The 24,913-nt window shown below is 38.4% G+C and overlaps 1 protein-coding gene across 1 annotated transcript; it reads left to right on the top strand.

The window, feature by feature from the left end:
• The first annotated feature begins 2,794 nt into the window (after nt 1-2,794).
• Nucleotides 2,795-8,864, top strand: LOC115926876 (GAS2-like protein pickled eggs). The gene is made up of 2 exons (XM_030992459.1): nt 2,795-3,251; nt 6,401-8,864. The coding sequence occupies exon 2, from the start codon at nt 7,637-7,639 to the stop codon at nt 8,612-8,614; it is 978 nt and encodes a 325-aa protein (XP_030848319.1). The 5' UTR covers nt 2,795-3,251; nt 6,401-7,636; the 3' UTR covers nt 8,615-8,864.
• Nucleotides 8,865-24,913: the final 16,049 nt, after the last annotated feature.

Genomic DNA, 24,913 nt, shown 5'->3' with positions numbered 1-24,913 from the left:
AATTAGCCTCTTCGAATTGTTTGTGCTCATTTTTACATAATATAGTCATTTTCCTGTTACTATTAGGACATTTTAGTGATAAAACGTATCTTTTTTACCCTGACCTCATTTTTGAAGGTCAGGATTTTATTGTAAGGGTCAGTTGTTATTCTATGTCATCTTCTTTCGCAATCCTGTGCATTTTGACACCAAGATCACCTATATACCCTATTTTGTTGCAGAGATACAATGTATAGTGTTTTAGTGCAAGGTCAATGACCTTTGACCCTCATTAAGAAAATTTACCCCTTCCCCTCTGCTCTTGGAATAAATAATAACCCTCATTCCCCCATATCCGCCAGAAATAATTTGAAATTAGCCTCTTTGATTTGTTTGTGCTCATATTTATATGACATGCTAATTTTACTGTTATAAATATGACATTTTAGAGATAAAATAGTTTTTTGACCTTTGACCTCATTTCCGGAGGTCAAGATTTTATTCTAAGGGTCAGTAGTTATTCTATGTCATCTTTTTTCGTATTCTTGTGCATTTTGACACCAAGATCATCTATATACCATATTTTGTTGCTGAAATACAATTGTTAGTGATTTAGGCAGAGGTCATTGACCTTTGACCTCTAATAAAAAATTCTCCCCAACCCCCATCCCTCCTTCCTTTTTTTGGTAGTAGTCCATACCCATACCTACCCAAATCAGTTGGAATTAGCTTCTTTTAAATTTTTTCACAGATTGGCTCAATATGTGGCTAATTTAGGGTTACTATAAACAGTTGTGTAAAAAAAATATGCGCTTCCGGGGGATCTGCTCACCAGACCCTACCAAGGGCCCGAAGAGGGCTCCTGGATGCAAATCTGACCGTAATTAAATACCTAAAAACACTGAGCTTCCGAGGGCTCTGCCCATGCACTAGACCCCACCAAGGGTCTTAAGAAGGACCACTGGATGCTCATCTCAAAACGTAATTAATTGCCTAAAACCCCTGAGCTTCATGGGGCTCAGCTCCCTGGACCCCTCCCGCCAATTAGTGACCTTCCAGTGTCAAAATATCCTCATCTGTTTCTTCTGCCCCCCATACGTTATTGCTTATTATGTCACTGCGCCTGAAAGGTGAGCCCCCTGGAATGTTTGCCCCCCCCCATCCCAAGCTGCTTCCGGTGCGCCTGCCACCCACCCTCTTCGCAAAAGTGTGTGTTTTAGAATTTTAAAGACACCTTTTATCTGTGTTTTATCTTTAAAGCCAATCCAAAAAAAGAAAAAAGAAAAAAGTTTAGATAACAATAACCATGTCACATCAATTTCATGTCACACCTGAAATAAAATACAGGGATGAGAATAAATTATAATACTTGAATACATTATCCAATTTTTCCCCCTTTTCTTTTCAAATAAAATAAAACTGGGTAAAAAGTGCTTCTTACCACTTCCCCCCTTTTGTTCATAGTTGGATTGACTGTCAAATTTCCACGATCGAATCTGGCGCCTATGCTTCGATGACATCACTGACGACTCTATCTCTGCAAAAATAATAACTTACAAATACTTCCCTTGCATATCTTCGACGACCTGATTCATTTTAATATTTTTTGATTGGAAATAACTCATTGTTTTATATCGATAAGGCTTTATTTGCTAAAATGCACATGATAACCTTGATAGATCTTGCAAGAAATCAGCTTAGCGTTTTGAAAATGAAATAGAAAAAAAACAACGAAAAGAAAATAAATAAATTTGTGAAAGAAAGAGATAGAGAGATGGATGGAGAGATAGAGAGGGGGAGGGAGGGAGAAAGAGAGAGGGGGAGGGAGAAAGAGAAAAGCTCGGTTGGGAAGGATCGAAAACCTCATTGGATATATGCCACTCGCCAACTATTAATCAATGGCATCGAAGTGTATTCTGCTACCCCCCCTACCCCCTCCCCCAAAAATAAAAATCCACCACCCCCATCCCCTGGAGATTGGACAGTCTCGTGGACTGTCTTATACCTTAAAGATAAACTCCAGTTCTGGTAAAAAAAAAAAGAAAAAAAAAAGACAATTAATTCTCACAGAATCAAACGAAACTTACACTGAATGTTCAAGATTACAAATAAATGACATGTGCTAAACAATTTTGGAAGAAAATGTATACTGGCTGAGTAATGGGCATAGAATGACAAGGACATCAAGGTAGTACTAGCCCCGAAACCATGTGTGTTGTCCCATATAATTATAGCTTTATGTGTACAGTGCTACTTTGCCAAGACTCGGCCAAATTTATTATGATTTTGATGAACCTTGTAGTGCACACCAATACTTACATGCTACATAATCAGCTGTTTCTGATCCATTCCACACCTTTTCTTTCACAATGCAATCGCATTACCAGAACTGGAGTTTATCTTTAATCATTTGGTCTCTTGAGCCCTTAGATAGCTTTTCAGAAGGCTCGAGAGATCGACATTTTCCTTCTAGATTCAGTCATGAGCTGTTGATCTTATGCGGCTGCATTTAGCCGAATTTCAAATTGATTCATTGTTACAAACCAAATCAACAAAGCTGAGGCTTCATGTGTTTTGGGCGCTCAGAGGATGTAGCCCCCCCCCCCCCCGCTCCCGCCCCTCCTTGTTTTTTAATGTTCGAGTAATGAGATTCCGCCTATAGCTAGCAGGATGAGAGAACTTGTTCGGATCGCTCTATCAAGCGGAACAATTCAATGATCCAATGTACGCAGGAATTGTCACTCGAATAGCGCCCTCTATAGACATTTTACGACTTATTCGTACGAAAGCTGGCTATCACGTATGCCTTGCTGTCTGCTAGCTACATACGCTGAGTTTTCCGGTGGTCAGCTAGCTAGCCGTAGATGCTGCAGTGCAGTGATTAGTTCGGACATTCAGCATAACATCATAGCATGATCATATGGTCAACTCTCGATCTTTCACGCTTTGGGGAATATCCCCCAAAGGTCCCATCTGAACGACCGGACCTGGCTCATTCTGGATGTATCTACTAATCTTCTAAACTTCGCCAGCGTTGTATTTGGATTACAGACAGACTGCATCCTTTTAGTTTTATTGGAGACACATATACAACCCAATTCAGGAGACGTGGGAATAACTTGGTAGTTTTGCTATGGGAAACTCGGCTGTATGTAGACAGTCGCTGACAGTCTAACCGGCCGGCGTGACCCCGAGGTCGCACGCAGCTGCCTTGTACAAGGAAATACCTGTCTGCCGTATGACTGGATCTCAATGGAATTACGATTTAAAGGGTAAGATTGCGATTTAAAGGGTGATATCAAGTCGTTAACATGCAGTATGGTGTTATCGGGGTTAGCTGTGTTTTCATACTTATACCATCATAGCGAATTTGAAGTTATCTAATAAATTAATGACTCATTAAATTAATCTTGAATCGAATGGAGGCACACATTTTAATTTTGGCTTTGGACTATGTCGGTCTTGTCTAGATTCTAAGCTAGTCACAGTATAGTATGTGTACATCCATATTATGTTGTTGGACCTATAAGTGTGTTATACCAAATAGATTGGTCATACAATAGTCAAATATATCGTGCCCATGGTAATTTACTTTTCTCTTACATGAACCGAATGAGTAACTTAGACATAGACTGATAGAGTAGACTCTACTGCAAAAGTAATAGGCCTATGTCGTTAGTACTCATTTCATTGTGTTTGTTTTTAGTATTATTTTTTTTCAAAATTTCTTTCATAAACCCAGGAACAAGCAAATCATTGAATTAAACAACACAGCGTGTATCCATGTTGACTGCCTTCGTTATAATTTTCATGCAGGTATTAATTGGCAAGGAATAATATAAATCGTTATATTTGGGCATTGCCCCAGCTGGAAATGAAAAAATTGTTCGTACAATGCGCTGTAGGGCATGTTCCTGCTGACCGTATCTCAGCTATTTTTCTACTAAGTGATACCAATTAATATTTGGAGTTAACTTCCAAATCCAAATTAAGGAGAGTATAGTAGCTAACCATAGATGTCTGAATGGTGGTGGTAATACTGGAGCCTATTTCTTTATCTTTAGGCTTTTGCAATCTGATAATAGGGAGAGTAATTTCTTACTTACACTCTCTATAATACATGTAAGTCCACTACTCTCTCTCTCTCTCTCTCTCTCCCGTCTCTCCCCGTCTCTCCTCTTCCACTCCTGTCTTACCCACTTCAGCTTCTAATTCCCCAAACACTTTCCTCTTGTCTTTCTCCTGGCAAGATCCCCCCCCCATGTTTACATTTTCCCTCTCTCATATTCCAGCTTCTTCTCCTTCTTCTTCTTCTTCTTCTTCTTCTTCTTCTTCTTTTTTTTTTCTTCTTCTTCTTCTTCTTCTTCTTCTCTTCTTCTTCTTCTTCTTCTTCTTCTTCTTCTCTCTTCTTCTTCTTCTTCTTCTTCTTCTTCTCTTCTTCTTCTTCTTCTTCTTCTTTTCTTCTTCTTCTTCTTCTTCTTCTTCTTCTTCTTCTTCTCTTCTTCTTCTTCTCTTCTTCTTCTTCTTCTTCTTCTTCTTCTTCTTCTTCTCCCCTTCCACTTCTTCTTCTTCATCATTATCTTCTTCTTCTTTTTCTCTTCTTCCCTCTCCTTCATCTTCGGCTTCGTTTGCCAGCTGATCATCGTGCCCTATACTTCCAGTAGATATGCTTTTAATCATGCTAATCAATCAATATTATCCATGTATATCGGCCAGTGGTCAGTCTATATTACAATCTTCATCAATAAACAGAAGGTCAAATTTCAATTAATTTCAAAGCTTTACCAATTGAGTTCTTCCCAGGTCAATATCTGATTGTGGTTCCTTGAAAGGATACTCAATTTTTCTTCACAATTATAGTTGTGCATCATACTTTTTTTTGTTTAGAACGTACCAAAAAATGATCCTTAAACTTGATGCAAAAACATCATCTATAAATTATTCCACATTCATTAAGTCAATGTTTATTTCGTTTATAGAAACAAGTCGTGAGAATTGAGTGACCAACCCCATTATTTGTCTTAAATATAAATTTATAGTGAATTATGCCAAGTCTTGATGCTTTGGGGAATATTGAGTACAATATCAAGTTTTCAACCATCCCTTCAGATGCATTTTGTGTCATATGATACAAAGAAATGTGCTGTTTAAAATGGGGATATTAATATGAGAATGATCTCTATTTTTTCGGCATGCTCGGATGGAAAGCCATTGAAAGTTTCTCTTGATTAATTTCTTAAGTGCCTCTTTAAGGAGTCCATTAGCGGTACTCCCTACCTTCAGGTTAATTGCGAAGAATGAACATCGACTGCTGGAAGTACCCATCTGAATTCATTACCCTTTAAAGGGGGCATTGAGTCGCATATCGTCACCAATTTAGAGATTATACGAGGGTTTAACTCCACCACTGTCGTTTAGACCGTTAGTCTGCTAGTGCATTGAAGGTAATAAGAGTCCTTTAATCACCTTTAGAAGCATAGACACCCACCTCTCTTTTGTGGTTATTGCAACCGAAACGTATTCTACAAGTCCCCTTGTATTTGGTCACTTGGTCTTGGTCAGTGCATTGCCCTTAATACTTCAATGCATCTGGCCGAGTAAGGACTAAAAACTCTTTTTTGATTAAATAGAATTGATACAAATCAAAAGTGTAATTACTTTTGAACTGATACTTTTGAAACACATTGCACGAAAACAAAGGAGAAAAGTAACTCAAGCAGAAAATAAGAAATTTTATTGCGATTAATACAGTATAAAAAGGCACTCCTATTAGAATATGTTTTCAATTGAAAAACTTATTCCAATAAGTCACATAATCGGCTCTTAATACTCTGCTTTTTATTGTAATAAAAAACGATCGCGAATAAATCTGTTATGTTATTCGTTAGGTTAATCCATAGCATTTGATCGTCTGTTTATCTCCATGGGGCAAACAGCTATATCGAACATCATGTTTATAATCTTCATGTGCATTGTTAGACAGAAAAACAACCGCACCCCAAATAACTTTCCCCACCATTTTCGAGCCCCTGTAATGTATATTTCATGAAATAGATTAAATTGATATATTATCCGCCCCGAGTAGGGATTTGCCGAAAATTCAAATAAGCTTGTGGTCAGCTCAACCTGTCTGAGCATGTAATGTTTCTAATGTTTGACGATTAAGTTTATTTTCGTTAAATTTCATTTACAATGATAGGAATGTCATTAATAAAAGTGCATTTGTTTCAGATTTTCAAAAGCTGTCTCCGTTTCGTTTACCGTATATTGATTACTCGTGTAAAACATAACAATTACTTCTTTAATTTGCATTATTTACATCTTAAATGTCCTGGTTTAAATGCCTCCTTTCAGTTGTTTTCTTCTTAAAAATGTATAATTCCCAATATCTCATTTTTCATTTGGTTTTTCTCACCCCCAGGTACGACCAGTAATACCCTTTTATCCACCGAAGAGATCGCTTCACGGATTATTTGAAGTTTTTAAAGAAAAGTAGGGCATCACCTTGGCAACCAACTTGGCGTCTTTAGCTCCGCCCCACGCTGTACCCCTCCGTGACAACAGAGGAGTCCCAAGTTCAACCCCTCTCGCACTCATTCAAGCGTCGAGCCTCGGAGCGTACGGTCGTGACTTCTGAGCTGGATTTCTTTGACGAAGGGGACAGCTACTTTATTGTTATTTGGAATATATTCAACAACCAATTGGCAGCTTTTATTAAAACCTTAGGTCCTTTTGAAACTGATCTAATCACTTGTTAAGCTTCTCTTTTTTTAATTACAGCAGCGCACGCACCCGACACTGTTTTTATTGACAGTGTTCTTTGCAAGTCCTTCTGGAAGGGTGCCCACTCAATCGGTAACAAGTGATCGCTCTTGCGTGTTACCAACAAAAGCTTCCAATCTTTATCCAGTCACAAACGGAGATAAATCTCGCATATTTGTGGGCAGCTCGCTTTTGTGTTTTGGGTCTTTTGTGTGTTTTCTGAAATCATTCACAGCGATAACTGGAAGTAAACCTTCAGCAGTAGTATTTCAAGCCAGCAAACCTCAACACCCATGCTGTTTTGCACCGCATTAAAGCATCAACAAAGTTATAAACTTGGACAAGGTTGTGTTTTTCTTCACTGGAAAGTTTTGAAATTTATTCGCGATTGTTTGCGCTGTACGTGAATTTCATCTAACGAACTGGGAGTTATTGATTAAACCATCTTTGCGTGCAGATCGACGTGAATATAAATGGTATTTTGCCAACACGTGTATGTATGTCGACCGAGAGAAGAACAAGGTTAAACACACACGACTAGCCTGTGAATTGATCAGACTGACGTTCATGGTCATAATTGTGTTCTTTGGACTTTAGCAGAGCAAACTTTGTCACGTTTGGTGTTTTCGTGTCTGAATTTTCTCGACCTTCTTCAGTTCTTGGAGATATATGGTTATGTTTTCAGCACACGGAGTGTGAGTAAGACCGAAACCGGGAATATACAATCCAACTTTCTCACACGAAGGAAAATAACCTCGAAGAACTGACATCTGCTGCAGTTACATCGCGCATCAGTTTAGGAATTCTCGGGTGGAAAACATTGTCATCGGTTGCGGCAAGGTTCAGGAAAATGATATTTGTTTCCAGTGATCGATGAATGTAAATCGAATTCTCGATGGTAGCCATGGACGGTTTACAAACATTGCACGACGAGCGTGCCCGGTTCGACAACCCGTACGATGACCGGTACAGCTCAACCTGGGAAGGCGCATCCCTCAAGCCTTTCCGAACTAAAGATGAATACCTCTACGCGATGCGAGAGGACCTGGCCGAATGGCTCAGTAACATGTACGACCTGGAGATCCTACCAGAGTCTTTCTTTGACAGATTAGAAAATGGTGCTCTTCTCTGCCAGCATGCCAACAAAGTCCGTCGTGAGGCCATCGACTACAGATTGAGGAACTATCCCGACAATGACGATGTCGAGTTCGTTCAAGGAATCTTCGTCAAGCACGACGATCTACGATATAAGCTAGATGCCAAAGCGGGGACGTTTCTAGCAAGGGACAACATCAGTAACTTCATCCATTGGTGTCGACATTCCTTGAGGATTAATGAAGTACTCTTATTCGAATCGGATGATCTTGTCCTGAGGAAGAATGACAAGAGCTTTATCCTGTGTCTCCTGGAGGTGGCTCGTCGTGGTGGTCCTATCGGCATGCCTGTCCCGATGCTCGTACAACTCGAACAGGAGATCGATCGGGAGCTCGAAGCCGGTACGCCATCGGAGCCGGACTCCTTCACATCGACGGAACCTGCATCACCGAGCTCGGAAACCACGACCGATGCCGAACCAGAGTCCGAGGCCGATTCCGAAGGACGACCAATGGAATGTACCTCGTCACCTGAACCGTCACCCCAGAGGAGGGGGTCTCTCATCCCGAAGACGAAACCAAGGAGCAGGCGGGTGTCTTCGAAACATCATAACCAACAGGAACCTCAGGAAGATGGAGGTGACCCACCAAAACAGATCATGCTCAATGATGAAGTCCTCAAGACCTTGGATGAACTGGTGAGTAGAGTACATTCAAATCATCATAAATTAATATGTTCTTGGAATCATTCATTGAGAAGTTTATGTGCATATAGTTAAAGACTAAGAGGTTCTTTAGGCAGATGTGGTAATTGTTTTAATGTTTCCACTAAATCAACTTGTATTTGATGAATGATTGGTACCATGTAGTCGGATAGTTGAGGGTACATTAATATAGAATCCAAATTCTTGGTATTCTAGTTTGATTCAAGTGGAGTATGCTGATCGTAACCCTCTGCTCATCTCACAAATAATAGCCGTATAAAATGTTCCTACTCCTCCTCTATGAAACATAGGAAATAGGAAATATTACCCGCAATTGTAATAGATAATTATTGAGCTTCCATATTATTTAATAGTTCTTACGTTTTAGTACGTACACATGAAATAGAATTGTCATAATATGACGAAAGTTATGGCCTTAGAAAATGGTGCGCTCACAAGTTAACCAGGTAGCATCCATAGATATTGCGAATCCATAGAAATCCCATTGATTGTGCGTTGTGCAACCGTATATATAAAATGTCACCAATTGATGGATGTATTCTATTTTGTTGCAAACTCTGTGGGAGACTTGATCTTTTATTCGGGTGATTCACATCAAATAATAGAGGGCATAAGTGGAAAATATCGATATAAATACAAGAATGCCGTCTTTTGTATCCTTGCACTTTTAGAACCAATACAAACAGGAAGTCACAATTATGAGTGTGGTTGAATTTATCAATACTTATTTGTTGAAACTAAATGCAATGAAGACAAAACATGTTTGCGCATCATCGAAGCCGCCATGGATTAATCAAAACTTCTCTTTCGTCGAGAGACCTGGTGGGTGTTTCACAGAGATCCTATGTTGAACCCATCTCTAAAGTGGACTTAAAAGTTATGGAAAGCCGTTAGCATCTTTGAAAATATTTTGTAAAAGTTATTTTAAAAGGCATAAAATGTCGATTCAATCATTCATATTTTCTATTATCATGGGAGATTTAATGTTCTTGATGTGAAATTTATGAAAAGTCTAAATACTTGAATTTTTGCTTTTGAATATATTTTAAAATAAGGCTACAAATGGCTCTCCATAATATTTAAGTCCAACTTAGAGTTAAGTTTGACTTCGAATCTTTGTGAAACACCCCCCTGGTGTGGTGTGTACTGAGAGAATTCTCACCATAGACGAGTTTCGAGCATAAACTTATTCCTGTCAGTTTCACAACAAACATTTGACTTTCTTTCTGTCAACCACTCGGTGATACTTAGCATCAAATAACGCGACCTCGCTGAACTCCTACCCTCACCTTTTCCCCCTTCATGTTCTAGAATTCTTGGTATGTTCTCCCTGGTTCTCCTCCCAACGGGACTCTGTTGCACTAATGCCACCGGAGCATGATTGCTTTTTAGAAAAGAACTTCTCAAATGGCAATGACCTAGTTAAAACATGTTTTCACCCACAGGGGTATAATTTCAACCTGAAATATCACACTCTTGTCCCTTTGTAATGATGTGTACCATGGTAACGCATCTACTATGACTATGTAGTGTCAAGAAGACATCACACATATTCACTACTGATCATAGCCTATATAATGATCGTTCTTGAAAATGATTTCTATGATAGATTTCCTCGTTTATGTACCCTTTACCCCGTTTTATACAGCGGTCATTTAAAATTAATAAATGACGGAATAAAAGGTTTAGTCAAAGAAATTGTTCAAGTTAGACGTATTAAGCCAGAAAATCGTGAACTTGAACTCCATGTTTGACTCTAAATATTAGCGCATCATTATTTTCTTTCTCTTGAGAAAAAGCTGCGAAGGGGTCAAATGAGAAAACAATGAAAAGAAAACTCGGTTGCAAACTATTGGCACGACAACCAGAAACCATAACCAATACTTGCTTATAACCAAAGTTTTTAAGTCTTGAATGGATTTGAAACCTCCAAAGAAGTTCTTGAAATCTCTAAAGACCAAGTTTCTATGGTGTCGTTCGATTTTCCTTCCGGGAAATATTGGATGAATTGCAGCTTACAGTGGAATAATAATGGAAAGGAGACGGAGATGGAAGAAAAGAATGTAAGTTTTGAAGAAGTGGAAACAAGGAAATAATCGTTATTTTCAAGTGTAATTCCTAAACAAAGTAAAATACACGTGGCATGTAAAGCTTTATTTGTGTTTTGTATAGATCTCTACATTATACGTAGGACTAACTGAAAGAAAGGGGAAAAAACAGGAAAAAACACTTGATGCGTTTTTAGATAGTCTACATCTAATTTCTGTGAGTAATTCTTTGTTTTTGTGATCAGGATATTGAACTTTGGATCTGAACCATTTTTGTTATTGATCCTTATCTCATGCAATCAGTGTGAAATGAATTAAGTGTTGACCTGAAGTTTGGCCAACTCCTTTCCTCGTACCACCTTTGTTGTTATCCAGGACGCGTGCTGACTTAATTATCTGATTTTCTTTACCGCAGTTTGGACTTTGGAGGAAAAGTCTAATTCAATTAGCAGGTTGTTATGAACACCTCTTGTTCAGTGGAGTCCTGTCCCTTTGTCAGTATGCAGGTGAATTTTCCAAGTTCAGCTGTCGAACTATATACAAGCGCGAACCACACGGGTAGGAAATCGCATTTAACGTAGTTGATCTACCTGTCCCACTTCAGATCTGCATGGATGCAAAATAACCTTGAAATGGATAAGAATTCACAGAATGATAATCGTAATTACGTATGAGATTTATAGGGCGCCGAATCCCCTTGAAAGCAGATGATCGACGCGCAGTTGTGAAAAAAAAACACACAACATATAAAAGTATCTACGATTCTACATTATAAACAAAGGAACAGGAATAAGATAGAACACATGAAAACGAACGAACAATTAATGATTGATATACCAAACTACACAGATATAGATATTTGTAAACACTTTATCTGCTATTACGAATCTCTCTCTCGAGAGAGTATTCGACAGCGAAGGACCTGCATGACCAACCACGGCCTCGCTGAAAAACAGCATTTGCTGAATGCGGGCACTTGTATTTGTTTTTAACCGTGAATAAATAAAATAAACTAACAAACAAACAAAGGTTTTCTCCTCTACTTACTATTGAGCTTAGGGAGAACAAGGAATTCGGAGAGCGGATTGTATATGCATGCCTTTTTTTATTGCGTACACCCTGTACGTACAACTGTACATGTCATTAATTCTCTGGCTAATTCATTTGCAGTTAGTGATTTTTGTGACACAATGTAGATTTGAACCTGTTTGCTATCACTGCAGTGAATGTCCCCTATGTGTTGAATGCAAGGATTTTGTGGTTTATCGTCCTTAAAAATTTTACACAAACAGAAGATGTCCCGACAGTCTCATGATTAATAACTTGGGGAGACGATGTGAAAATGGGATGAGATCCAGCTTTTGTTCTTCGAGACTGAGTTTGCTTTTGAAACAAAATACACTCTATACAAGTCGTAGACCACAAATAAGGAGGGGTACAATGACTTATGGCGATGAAATAGCAACTTTATCATATCATCATGTACCCATGCCAATACAATGTCTGCCATTACGTTTTTAATACTCCCGTTCACGTCGAAGATAGATGATGACCAAAAGGTCACTTAAGGCTATCCCCTTTGAATGACAAATCTTCGTAACTGATACGCAGAGTTTGAAATCTTAGAAGGAGCTGATGACATCTCAAGAGTGAGCTAGCGATAGTCACTTCTCGACTTCACCCATCCATACCTCATGCAAGCAGTGTTGTCACGGTCAAGTCGTCTTGCTTTTTAAGCAGTAGCTGAAGAGAAAGATAAGTCCAGGATTTCGGGAGGAGTTTGGCCTGCGGACGTCGCGCTCGCCCTGTGAGTAACATCCTCTGGTCATCAGGCAGGGTCAGGTGATCGTAGGACACGGTTCTTGGCCGAGGGCGAGGGAGGGGTTACATTATACATTGGGAGGGGGAACGGAAGTGCCAACCTGGCGATGCAATCTGTTTATGATATTCGAATGTACAATGTATTTGTTTACTGGGTGGTCTTTTAATGCCTTGTGCATGTCTTTAGGTACCTTGATGCGGATATTGGGATAGAACAAGGGAAGGCGTCAAGCTACAGTTCATCCTTAGGTCTGGAAACTCCCTGGGTTGTTCCGTGCCTTGACACCTGAAAGAAATGACAATACTTAATCCCAGGTGTTATGACGAACCACCGTAGAACTTCCAGCAAAGTGAAATGATTAATCGCTTCAAGCCAGAGCTTAATCCTAATGCTTTTTATGGTAGAGACGAATGTCTATTTTGGATTGGAGACCATGTTGCCTCGATGACTACATGTCATGAGGCCTTTCTCGTTGCTCTGCCATGTAACAGAACAGAGACAGGTGTGATTCATGGGATACAGACAGTGGTTACACATAGATCAAGCAGGGAGAAGCACGTTATACCTGATGAAAAATACATAATCTTGGCAATTATTGAGCTGATACGGTGTTTCCAAGTTGCTTCAAGAACTCCACCTGGTGGATAACTCCTGTGGTTGTGGTAGGATACGGAGTGCTTACTCCAGGAGCGATGCAATAACCGCTGTTCTCTCGGATATTGAAATGAAATGTAATCTGTACCCACAAAAGACAAGAAGAGGGGAAAGGGAGAGGGATGGAGGGGATGGGACATAGATAGGGAGAGCAGGGGGGGGGGGAGGGGAGTGAGTGGAAGTTCTTCTCTCCCATGTCTTCAAACAAACGATTAATAAAAGGTTCAGAACACTGCAGCATGTCATGTCCTTAACAGTCTTGATTAATTGGTGGGAGACTGAAATGTAATCAAGAGATGAGGGTACACTACACCTGACATATCAAATCGATGTAAGAGCTACATCAGGTCGTTCACTTCTTCATGCGGTCATTATGACTATGTCCCTTACTCTTAAGTTAGTCTAGTATCACTCTCACTCTGTGTACGGCTATGCCTTGAGTATCGTTTATGTATTTTATATCAATCATATATTCAGTATATCTGACATCAACCGTCGTCAGCAGCGTCACCATGGCAACAGCCTGGAAATGTACATGCAAATGTCGTTTGGTCCGGAATTAATTAAAACATTCACCCAGTCAGCTTCCGTTAGTGTGCCCCTTGTATTACCCGAGGGTATATTGGTGTCTCTTGAGATATATACCCCTTCCTATGAATGATCAAGACCCTGGATCAATGTCGGCTAGACCGACCGAGACGTGACTGGCAACTGACTAACGGTGTCAGACGACCCAAAACAACCCACTTATCGGTGGATGACTATGCGTTACCATAGAAACCATTACCTTGCCTACTTCTATGTTTCTGAGGTTGAGGGTTTGAAATATCAGGTTGAATGAGGAACAAAACCTATCGTCTTAGCATTCCCTCTCATGTTTATTCGTATCTAATCGGTCATTACCTGATAATTATAACTAGGAATGAGCTATTAATCACGCCACGCTGAGTACACGTTAATGAATACAAACCAAGTCTGAACATAATTAAATCAGAACCGGGGGACTGGTTCGTTGCTTAATTATCTGTACGTGTTTAGAACTTTTGTCTACAACAGTTACTGTTAATGTTATATACAGACCAATATAGAAGAATGTAATGTGATGGACTATGATAATATGCATGTAATACTCCCACCCCCTAAATCGAACTACGAAAACTGATGCGATAGCACCCATTAGCAACAACCCTATCATATCCTTTACAGAAATACGGATTACCCTTTTAATTCATCTAATGCATCAGATGACAATTATATTTGATTGGCAGCAATGATGACATTGATAGTGACCTTATACGACTGATGAACCCACGTTCCTATCTCTAACTGAATTACGATTCCTTGTTTCTAACGACGCTTAGCAGGCTTAGTGATGACGAATGAGGATTGCCAAACCTCTATGCATTGAATATACATGTATAGTGATTCTAGTTATCTAAATGTCGAAAGAGGTGATTTTCACACAAATCTCGCATTTTTGATGAGTACCATCTTTGTCAAAACCAGTTTGATTTTCATGATGATGTGTGTCCTCCTAAATTTTGTGTAAAATATTTAGTCTCGCACGAAAGCCCGCAAGAATTGACTATAACGCAACATTCTCAAAAAAAAGTAATGAATGGACATTCATCACTGTAAATTGAGTGTTAGATACTCCTTTCAGCCTGTAGGTCGGTCATGCGAAATCAAATTTTGTATTCAATAAGCGAGAAATGAAATAGATGAACCCGTCCTTACACCCTAAATAAAGGAGCTTCGATTGTTATCATCGGTGCACTGGCTGGACTCGAAGAAAACGTTTACCTCAGGGGGTCGTACTAACGATCTGGGGGTCGCAAGAGGGAATTGAGCATGTCTTTATGGTGTACTTGACTTATGCCCCAAAACTGGAAGATTTATTGGCCGAATTATCCACAGGCACACAGAGAAAATATTGTTTGATTGCATTTAAGATAATGAATTGCCCTGGGACATAAATGAGATAGGACGTCGTTCAAAATATATATGGGGTATAAGGGATAAATCCGTGTTTTACTCAAAACCTCGTTATTCACCATTACTGTTTGGAAGTCGAGCTAAGCAACCAATAGAAATAAGAAACATTCGAGACCCGACTTAAAAAACAGCATTCTCGACCCCACAAGAACAGTTTGAAAAGATATCTGATGTCAGTTGGTATTTTGTGATGCAAATTCTGTGTTTACTTTCTGTATTCTCTCAATCTGTCCCTACACGTACATTGTTCAATCCTTGAAGCTTCTTAAAAGTTTAGTCTTTGTGACGACATTTTGAGAGACATGAAACGACGGTTGTCGCTTAAGATTATAGCTATCTTATTTCCTTTTCAACTCAAGACAACTCAAGAATGGATGTCTCTTTGAGATTTAAAGATAATCCGATTTCTAGTTCTCTCTTTTCTTCGTTAAATACATCAAGGCGTCTCTCGCGATCATATATACTACGACTGCAAAATGACACCCCATGCAAATTACTCTTGTCTGTTTAAACGAACACTATGTACAATGTATCAACATGTATTTGTCACCGTCTCAAAGAAGATAGCGAATGATATGGTCATCTACCACAAAGATTGTTTTATAGGTCGATGTGAACTTGTGAGTTGTCATTTATATGTACTTTGATGCTCTGTCCCTTGTCACCTACATTATAATTATAACTCTTTGTTTACGCAGCAAGTATAACAATTGACTAGATTAGATAATGAATGTGTCATCAAGTTCATGTACATACCTACATGTAGGTACATAAATCGTATTTACCGATTGATTATGCTTCAATAATATCATCTTTCCATAACGGCATGAAATTGCTGATTGTTTAGTTGTTTATATTGGTTTGTATAGCTTGACAAAGCCACAGACTCGTGGAGAAACCGCACGTCTACCAATATATGTTGTTTACTTTTCATATCACATTTTATATCTGGTGCATAGTCATTAGATAATGATCTATTCTTGATACATTGTCAAAGTCATGTTATCTGTCACACCAACCGTGCCTGTTCATGAACACTGACACATTTGCTTTCCTTAAATTATATTTTGTAAACATTCTTGAATGAACTGAATATAGATCATTGTACGAGTCGAGTTTTGAAGTGCAAATATGTCACTCATAATGTAAATTATTAAACATGAAATGAATACGAAAGTGTATTTTGTAGGTGCATGTAATTGTATAAGCTTATACACACTACTGTAATGAATTGTCAAGGTCATTCATACTTTTGCTAATAATATGATTGGGCAGATGAGGTATAGACATGATAATTAATTTCCAAATCGCTTGATTAGTTACCAGGAATTTCGTAGGAGTTTCGAACGTGTCTCATCGGCTTTTTAATTATAAATAATTAAACATGATAATATGTGTATTATGCATGTGGGTTTACCATGGTTAACCAACCGTGAAACACCACACTGAATTAAACCAGAAAATAACGTCACCGGAAAGTGACCATTATCTTATGTCTTGCATCATATTGAAATTAATTCGGTTTTCATTGTGCCGGAAATCATCGACGCCATTGTTTTGTGAAAATTCAAGAGCACATAATGATTACACTAATGTTACTCACGGATTCTTGTGGACACAATGGCCAGATTCATTAGCCTAATTTACTAATACTACGGTTATGTGTTATAGGCTTGCAATATTATTCATACAGAATCCAAAATATGGCACGGTAGCCGTTTGTCAAAATAAGACAACAATTCTATATTTATGCTGTGAATTTAATGCCATTTATTTATTTATTTATTTATTTATTTATTTTATTGCATGATAAATTTAATGCCCTTGTTATTTGTTTGTTTCTGTTGCTGCGTGTTGCATTTAATGCCTTTTTATTTGGTCATTAAATCTTCTTTTGTTGCCAAACAACACTAACTGCAAAGCCAAAGTTCAAACAAACAGATTTTTTTTAATCTTGTTACAATTAAACATGGCGTTTAGGGATCGGCATGCAAGCACGTGGGTAGGATACACTTGTGGATACACAAAATTAAAAAAGTTGTGTATTGTATGGTGTGTAAACATTATTGATTTAAACTTGCTGTCTGTATAGTGAAAAGATGTGCGTACCAGCTATTTCTTGTATTGATTTATCACGGAAGGGAAACGAAGAAATGCGGGTGTATTGTAATTGTGCGTTAGTGTGAAACAGTAAATTGATTGAAACAGCGATTGAAAAGGTTCAAAGCTTGGGTATTCTAGTTTAATGGGGTAGGTTGGAATTGTTGCGGTTGACTAAACGGACCCATCATTATCGTCCTATTGACCAATTACCATTGAAAGATCATTGTGATGTCCTCGATTTTATAACTGGTTAGGCAATGATTGATTAAAAGTAGCCCCATACATTCAAAAGTCCGTTAGAATTTGACTTTCCACGAAACCATACCAATACTCTATTTAATTCCATTCGGAAACTACTATTGTGCAAGCCCAATACACCTTCCAATCAATTCATATCCCTAGCTCTTCTATACACTTGACTGTGTTTGTGTGATTGTGTGTTTGTTTGATTAGGTTTCTTCCTATCCGTTTTTATATACTTCATCTTGATTTTCGCTTCTATAATATCCGCATATAGGCCTACGTCTTCACCTTTCGTTTCGTGTTCAGTACATAATGGTGTCCTTATTGCTCGGCCACATTCTATATGAAACTATACCATATTGAGATTAAGAAAATTACCATCCCAACTAGTACACTATCAATGCAACCATCTTTAGCCTATTAGAAGTTAGTTGGAGTATTCAAAAGTCAATATCAAATGAGGTTATTCTCGATATGTATATCACCACCTCCCCTGCTTCTGCATAATATACAGCTTTATTATCATCAACATTTACTTCGATTACCTATTAGTATTGGTACCATTTCCTCATTCCCAATGCATTGGTTATGGCACGTATGCACTCATCTGAACGTAACATGCAGTCTCTCGTGCTAAGTATATAATCAAACCATGTTTTAATCAAAGTTGATGTATAAAGAGCACTCGGAAACCGGAAAGTAGAAATCAGGTATATCTTGGCAAGGTTCATTTCCTGTACCTGGGCCAATGGCCATCACTGTAAAATCCACCTGCTGCATATACGGTTCAGTCATAACCAAAACGCCCCTCCCTAAATGATTCGATAATGCACCTCAAACTCAAAGCCACTTGTACTTCATAAAACAGAGTAGGGCGGAGACTGATTACTAAACCCGAACCGCAATTCCACTAATCGCAAAGACTTTCGAGAAAACAATCAAAGAAAAATTCGATTGCCTTGATCATCGCATTTGAAATGTGCAAACATGATACATAAGCTGAACAGCAGTTGACAAAATTGATTGAATAAAAGTGTTTCTAGGCCTATGTCATTTCGATTTTCGATGGTATGGAATTGGATGACGGAAATATAACAGTTTTAACAACTAGGAAATTCAAGAGCACTTGAAAATCTCAATAGGCTCTTCTTACACGCACTTTGTATCCACATGCTTTGAATCTGTATCCACATTATTTTTGGTATCACCATGCAATGGTCTGTCTTTGGTTGTACAGAGAATAGAAACAAGCGTGTCATTGATAAAGTGCAATAGTCCATTTCCTACAAACAGATATGGTTATATTTTGTATCGAGTGTTTTTGTACGATTCTACATTGTTCTTCAATTTAAATGTCCATCTGGCTCTGAGAGAAAACATAAATCCTTGGGTGTTCTTGACATAGGTGAACAGTGTGAACATGTATGTGTGTTTGTGTGTGTGTGTGTGTGTGGGGGGGCTCTACCCGGGGCTTCTATATATAGTTCTTTATCCGCCCTCTCTCTTTTATTATAAACAGGCTGTTTTATGATATATGTATAGCATAATGCAGAACCATTATGCAGAAATGCAAACATGTTTTCTCCAAACAATCCTGGGATATAGTCTATATGTACATCCGGACATGCAGAGAGGGAGGGAGGAGGTATAGGGTATAGAGAAGGTAGATAATACGAATGGAAAATCCATTTATAGAGAGAAAACAATGTCAGTCTGTAAGGGCAGGTCAGGAGTTCATTCCCAGCAGTGACTGACAAGTGTAGAGTAAATCTGCTAGCCATCTGATGGAGGCGGAGAAGAAAAACCTGTAAAACAGATCGCTTTGAACTTGTAATAACCAAACTAGAATGGAGCCGTGTCTGTTCTGATGCTGTAGCCAGCCTTAAAGATAAAGTTGAGTTCTGTGAGATGTTTCATAAAGCTGTGCGTAAAGTTACGAAAGACTTGAATTTGAATATGAACACAAATTTATATATTATGGGACTTCAAACATGAGCCGTGAATTAATTATAGTGATAAATGTTTGTTCCAAACTTTTTTGGCGTTTTTCGTCATATTTTGACTACTGGGACATTAAATTTTGAAGGGCACTAAAATTCTGGAGAATTTTCTAATATGCTACTCTTAAACGAGAAAGGTCAGAAGTTATGTTTCATCTTTACCAGCACCCATTCTTCTCTTTAATTCACCTCTCATTACACCGTGTGACCGCTGTGAAGTTTGACCGCACGTTTTAGTTTCCATAGCTATTATTTTGTAGCCGTGACCAGTAATTACGTTCATTATAGGTTAAACCAACAGGATATTCGTTCATGTAGTTGTATGCCAAAACCTGTACGGCTTGCACATTCATGAATGGAGGATATAGATCTGCAACATAGACATTTTCGCAATGTATTGCAACAGATATGTAAAACCAGACGGGGGCTCGGGGCGAATTAGCCCCCGAAATGGCCCCAAATCCCCCGAAAGTCTTAAAATAGCCCTCAAATTTTGCATAGAGATCAATGCAAAACAAATTAAAGAGTGTTATTTTCATGCAAGCAAGCTTGAGAAGTATAGCCCCCGAAATTTTTAAAGTAATTTTCCCTGCCTCGAATGCCCACTATCATTGCGAATATTCTGTAGAAACACAGTAGATTGCACTCGCGTTATGCTTCATCAATGAAGAACGGATAGGATTATCTGGAATAATTGCTGTCATTACCGGGCCTTTGTATGTATGCATCAAACTTTGTTGCCATGGCAACATTAACATTTCAGTCAACAATAAAGGGGACTTGGGCTAATCACCATTATAACTGTTTCATTACGTGCTATCGAAACCTATGCTATGATCAAATTAACATGTACTTTCTGTCATTCGGCACGTAACCTGTTTATATTCTGCCGCATGTTAATACTGAGTGATAAAGACCTTCGATAAAACCCATAATCAGTCTTTAATACAAAAAACATGGTCATCCAATGTCAGATTGAATCAAGGCTTATATCTCCAAACGCAAAATACCTCATGCTGGACCTCTCAACTTTAATTACCTCATCAGACCTCATATTCTGTCTTCATCTGAATTTCATTGACTTGTCGGATGCTATGTCAGAAATCCTCAGTGAAGGATCGGATTTGATTCGCAGTCCTTGCTGGAAGGAAGTCCTCTCTGGCAGGGCTTGACCATGAATCAGCTTCCGAAGCCTGGAACCAGATGCTGCTCCGTTTTCGTCTTGGAGTATGTCCAGAAAGACCCCCCCCCGCCCCTTTGTTCCTTCTTCTTTTTATTTACCTTTCATTTCCTTGTTTCAATCATGTTTGCACAATTATTGCACTAATAATGAAAATAAATGACGTGTTTGAATGTAGGTGCAAAAATATCCGTATCGACTCGGTCTATGAAACTGACTGGCAGGTGAATTTGTGATTTTTGAATAGGTTAAAAAAATGAAGTAGTTTGCATCTGAGTGATTTTGTTGACATAGCGCAAAGTTTTTCCCCCGTCTTTTTTCTTAACAGTTCAATCAAAGAAAATAAAGCAAGTCCATTGAATACGATAGGTGTTATGGTTGATTGAATGGAATTGCTAGTATTTGATAAAAGGTACAAATTGTTCTTATGTTTCATTATTTTGTACACTCCCCTTTGGGAGGATGTTTACTTCTAATCTATACCATATCTGAAATACCGTGAACAAAACGAAACAAACAGGTCTGTAACTGTTAAACAATCCTGGAAAATGAAAAATTATGCTATATCGATAAGTGCAGAAATTGGTTTGTATCCTTTGGTTTAATGTAAATCACAGTTTCCTGATTATTTATCCATTTATATCGGAAACGACCCATTATCCTGTTCCCTTTTCATATTAGGAGACAGACACATCACAATATTATTAGATGCTCACGTCTTAAAATAAACAGGTTATCTATTGAGAGACAGAAGGGCGTTAACTCATATGCTTTGACCACACACACACACACACCTCTTCTTCCTAGCCCTCAACAGAGGATTAGATGGCGATGAACTTGAATAAGATAGGTCCCAATACGGTGCCATGTGGAACACACGAATAGCAAGGGATTAACAATTTTGGTGCAGGTCAAGGAATATAATTCGTGAGAAATGAGATCTCAACAAAAATGACAGGAATGGAAACTCACATCACGCAAATAGAGTAGAATAGAGTCACCGATTATTCTTTATTTGCAGACGATTCTCCTGTCCAAATGAAGAAAGAAAAAAAAGATCTCATGAACCTAAAACTTTGTTGTCTTTTCACACTCATGTGCCGTCTTGAGGTCTTTACACTGTCCTGCTTGAGGTTGGTTTAGTGGGCGGGGAACCGGCCTCTGAAGTGTCTGAAAGCAATCTCGAGGATAAATACACTTCTGTGTACTGTATCAACAACACCAATACCAGGGCTGTTATGCTGCGCCTGGGAATGACGTCATCGATATGATTCTTGCGTGATATGAGAACAAAACAATACAATTTCATGTATTGATTCTGATGTTCAATTTAGGAAAACGGTGCTTTACTGGTGTTGATGGACCAATAGTAGACAAGGTTTGTCAGGATCATAGACAAATATGATTGATGCATCCGGTGGCACTGTTTTCCTTTCCCTAAAAAAGGAAAGTTTACAGGTTTAGGAGCGCCGAGTGCTATGTTTTAATTGCTTCGAGCTCATCCACAGTGTTACCAACATGGCTTTAGAGATGGCATGCTTAGATAAGCAGGCCCCGGATGCCAGAGCTGAGTGGTTACTTCCCTCTATTTTAGTGTTGCTATTGCTTCAAGATGATTCCCAGCCATTGTCTTCCGTCAAGAAAGAAAGGATGGACATTTAAATCGGTCAAAATTTCAATGACTTGGCTCGAACTGTAATTCACTGGTATCTAGAATTGTGAATATAGTCTACCAGGACAGGCTAAGTGTTGCATTTAGTGCAATTTACAATGGCATGTACCACAATAGTGGCTGGAAACGACTATATTTCAACGATCTGAGGCAGTCTCAAATCTGAGATGAATTGGCCAAAGGGTTCAGGATGATTTCAAGATGTTTTATCTTTTGTATTGTATTGTACTGTATACATTGGCAATTTTCAGTTGAACTATTCAGACAGCGAACAGCCTCTATGCTGATGAACCGTTCTATCTCAGGTCGAGAAGTTCAATCTCTAAAAACTCATTGTTTGACAAACTCATTGCCCGATAAAATGCTTCCGATTTTCTGTCAGCTATCAGGGACTCTCGCTCATCCATTCTTTCGTTGAAGGCTATTGGAGATTAAAAATAATCTGAAAATAACACGGAGGGAATATTTTGTGTCTTTGTAACCGGTGATATACTCGAGTCCCATATTAACCCAAATATATCTTTGCATTATTCCCTATTTATCACTTAAACTCATTGTTTCACACCGCTGTGCCAAATGGAAGCTCAGTGCCCGATAAATGTTTCCGATTCCCCATCCTTTTTGTCATTCAATGAATGGTTTGAAGGCTGGTGGATAGATTGAGTTTATGAATGATGATATATCCTCGGATAAACCGTTAGTCCTGTTTGGATCCGAATGCTATTCCCACGCCTCATAAACTGAAGATAGGCATCGTGACAATTTAGGTCAAGTTAGGGTCAGAGGTCACCTCGGGTCGCGACAAGGTCATGTTTATTATCTCGTACGGCGGAAGGATACAGGGATGAATCGTGATTGTTAGTTTGACAGTTAGAAAGTGGGACGTCGGTCAGGTTGAAAAGACAATGTAAGTTAATCCCTCATGGCCGAAATATAGCCTTATTGAATCCCCTGTATTACAATCAAGAATCTTACGTGTGTGCCTGTATATCCAAAGTAATGGTCAGGTTATGGAGTAGTAGTCTCCACTGGTCGTGCAGGTGAAGAGAAATATGAGGAAGTTATGTGAGGAACTCATTGTTTGTTTTTTTACACATTATGATACATGTATAATTTTATCTAAATTTGTTGAACTTTGTACGGAGAGACAAACCAAGAGAGAGAGAGAGAGAGAGAGAGAGAGAAAGAGATTGAGATTGCACGGAATCTATCATTTCCTTGTTGCTAAAACCATTCAGCCAAGTGGACTTTTCCAAAGATCTGTTTCAAGATTTCATCGTCATAGCGACAAGAAGTTTTTATGAGCTTATGTATCTATCAATCTATAAGTATCAATCTGTTATTCTTATGAATGATGTTGTTTCAGGGAATCTTATGTCTCTTTCGATGAAAGTGATTTCATAGCAACCATATATCAAAACATGATTATATGCCGATAGCAACAATGTTGAAAGGCGATAGGCTTACAAACGCTACAGTTTCGTTTTCTGCTATATATATAAAACAGTATGAACATATTTTTAATAGGCATTGTCAATCACACAGGTATCAGGTTTCATCGTGCGTGCAGCATGTCACGTGCAATAGAATCTGGTTCATCATTACTTGTATTTAAATTCTTTTCTGATACGTTCAGACCATTGATACAGCACCAGCGACGTATATCCTTGTTCATACTGTGTAGATCTACAATATAGCAGCGGTGAACAAAAGTATTGCTCATATAGCGAGGCCTGTTCTTTCCATCGAACATAATAACATCATTCAATGCTGGGGGCTGTAATTACATTGACAAAAGTATAATAGGGTATGGTATAATTGATATTTCCGTAACTTCCCTCTGGTGTATATACTTCGGTATATCGCTTGGAGAGAGGGGGAAATTCATTAGTAATTGAATTATCTGCCTGTGATGAAATTTGATATTGTTGATTAGTATCAATGGCATTGGAATTACTAATTGCCTGGGAATTTTTGCTGCGTGTTTGTGTAGGATGTACGTAGTGTTTCAATGCAATGTTATATAGTGTAATTATAGTGTACTCATTAATGTTTTGCTCCGTTGATCTAGTGAAACAGAAATTTTTCTCGAGGCATCTGCTCCATTGTGCCTGTAAATGATAATGAAACTCACATTGCGCTTATATTGAGATTCATAGAAGACTTCTACAATGCATTTATTACGTTTCTAAAGAGTAAAGCAAAACACAAAATATTATTTTCATAAGTTTGTATTTTTTCTTCTCAACAGTTCAATTATGCATGTAGATGCAGTGTTCTTCATGATTATAATTGTGTAGAAATATCTTCAAGGACCAGCATATTTTTGTTTGTGTGTGGGTTGTACAGTTATCTCATATTCCTTATTTTAATTGTCGGATATATAATTCTTATATAATATACATTTTCCTGGATTTACTTAACATTCTTAAGTACTTGGTAGAATAAATCCAACCGACGAACGAACATACAAATACAAACAATATTATACACTCTATAAATTTGTACACAGCCTCGGAATAAACAGGAAGCGTGTTGTTAAGTTGGACACTGTTTAGTAGTACATGAACATGATACAATTCATTAAACCTGCCAATCATATTACGAGATGGGAGGAAACCCCTAAATCATGAATA

This window comes from Strongylocentrotus purpuratus, unplaced genomic scaffold (genome assembly GCF_000002235.5).
Source record: "Strongylocentrotus purpuratus isolate Spur 01 unplaced genomic scaffold, Spur_5.0 spur5_scaffold_2, whole genome shotgun sequence".
NCBI classification, from domain to species: Eukaryota; Metazoa; Echinodermata; class Echinoidea; order Camarodonta; family Strongylocentrotidae; genus Strongylocentrotus; species Strongylocentrotus purpuratus.
Note: the sequence above shows the minus strand (reverse complement) of the source record. Positions and strands in the feature narration are given on the sequence as shown.

Coding starts and splice junctions, on each gene's coding strand:
- LOC115926876 (XM_030992459.1), top strand. CDS start 7,637: ATGGTAGCCATGGACGGTTTACAAACATTGCACGACGAGCGTGCCCGG.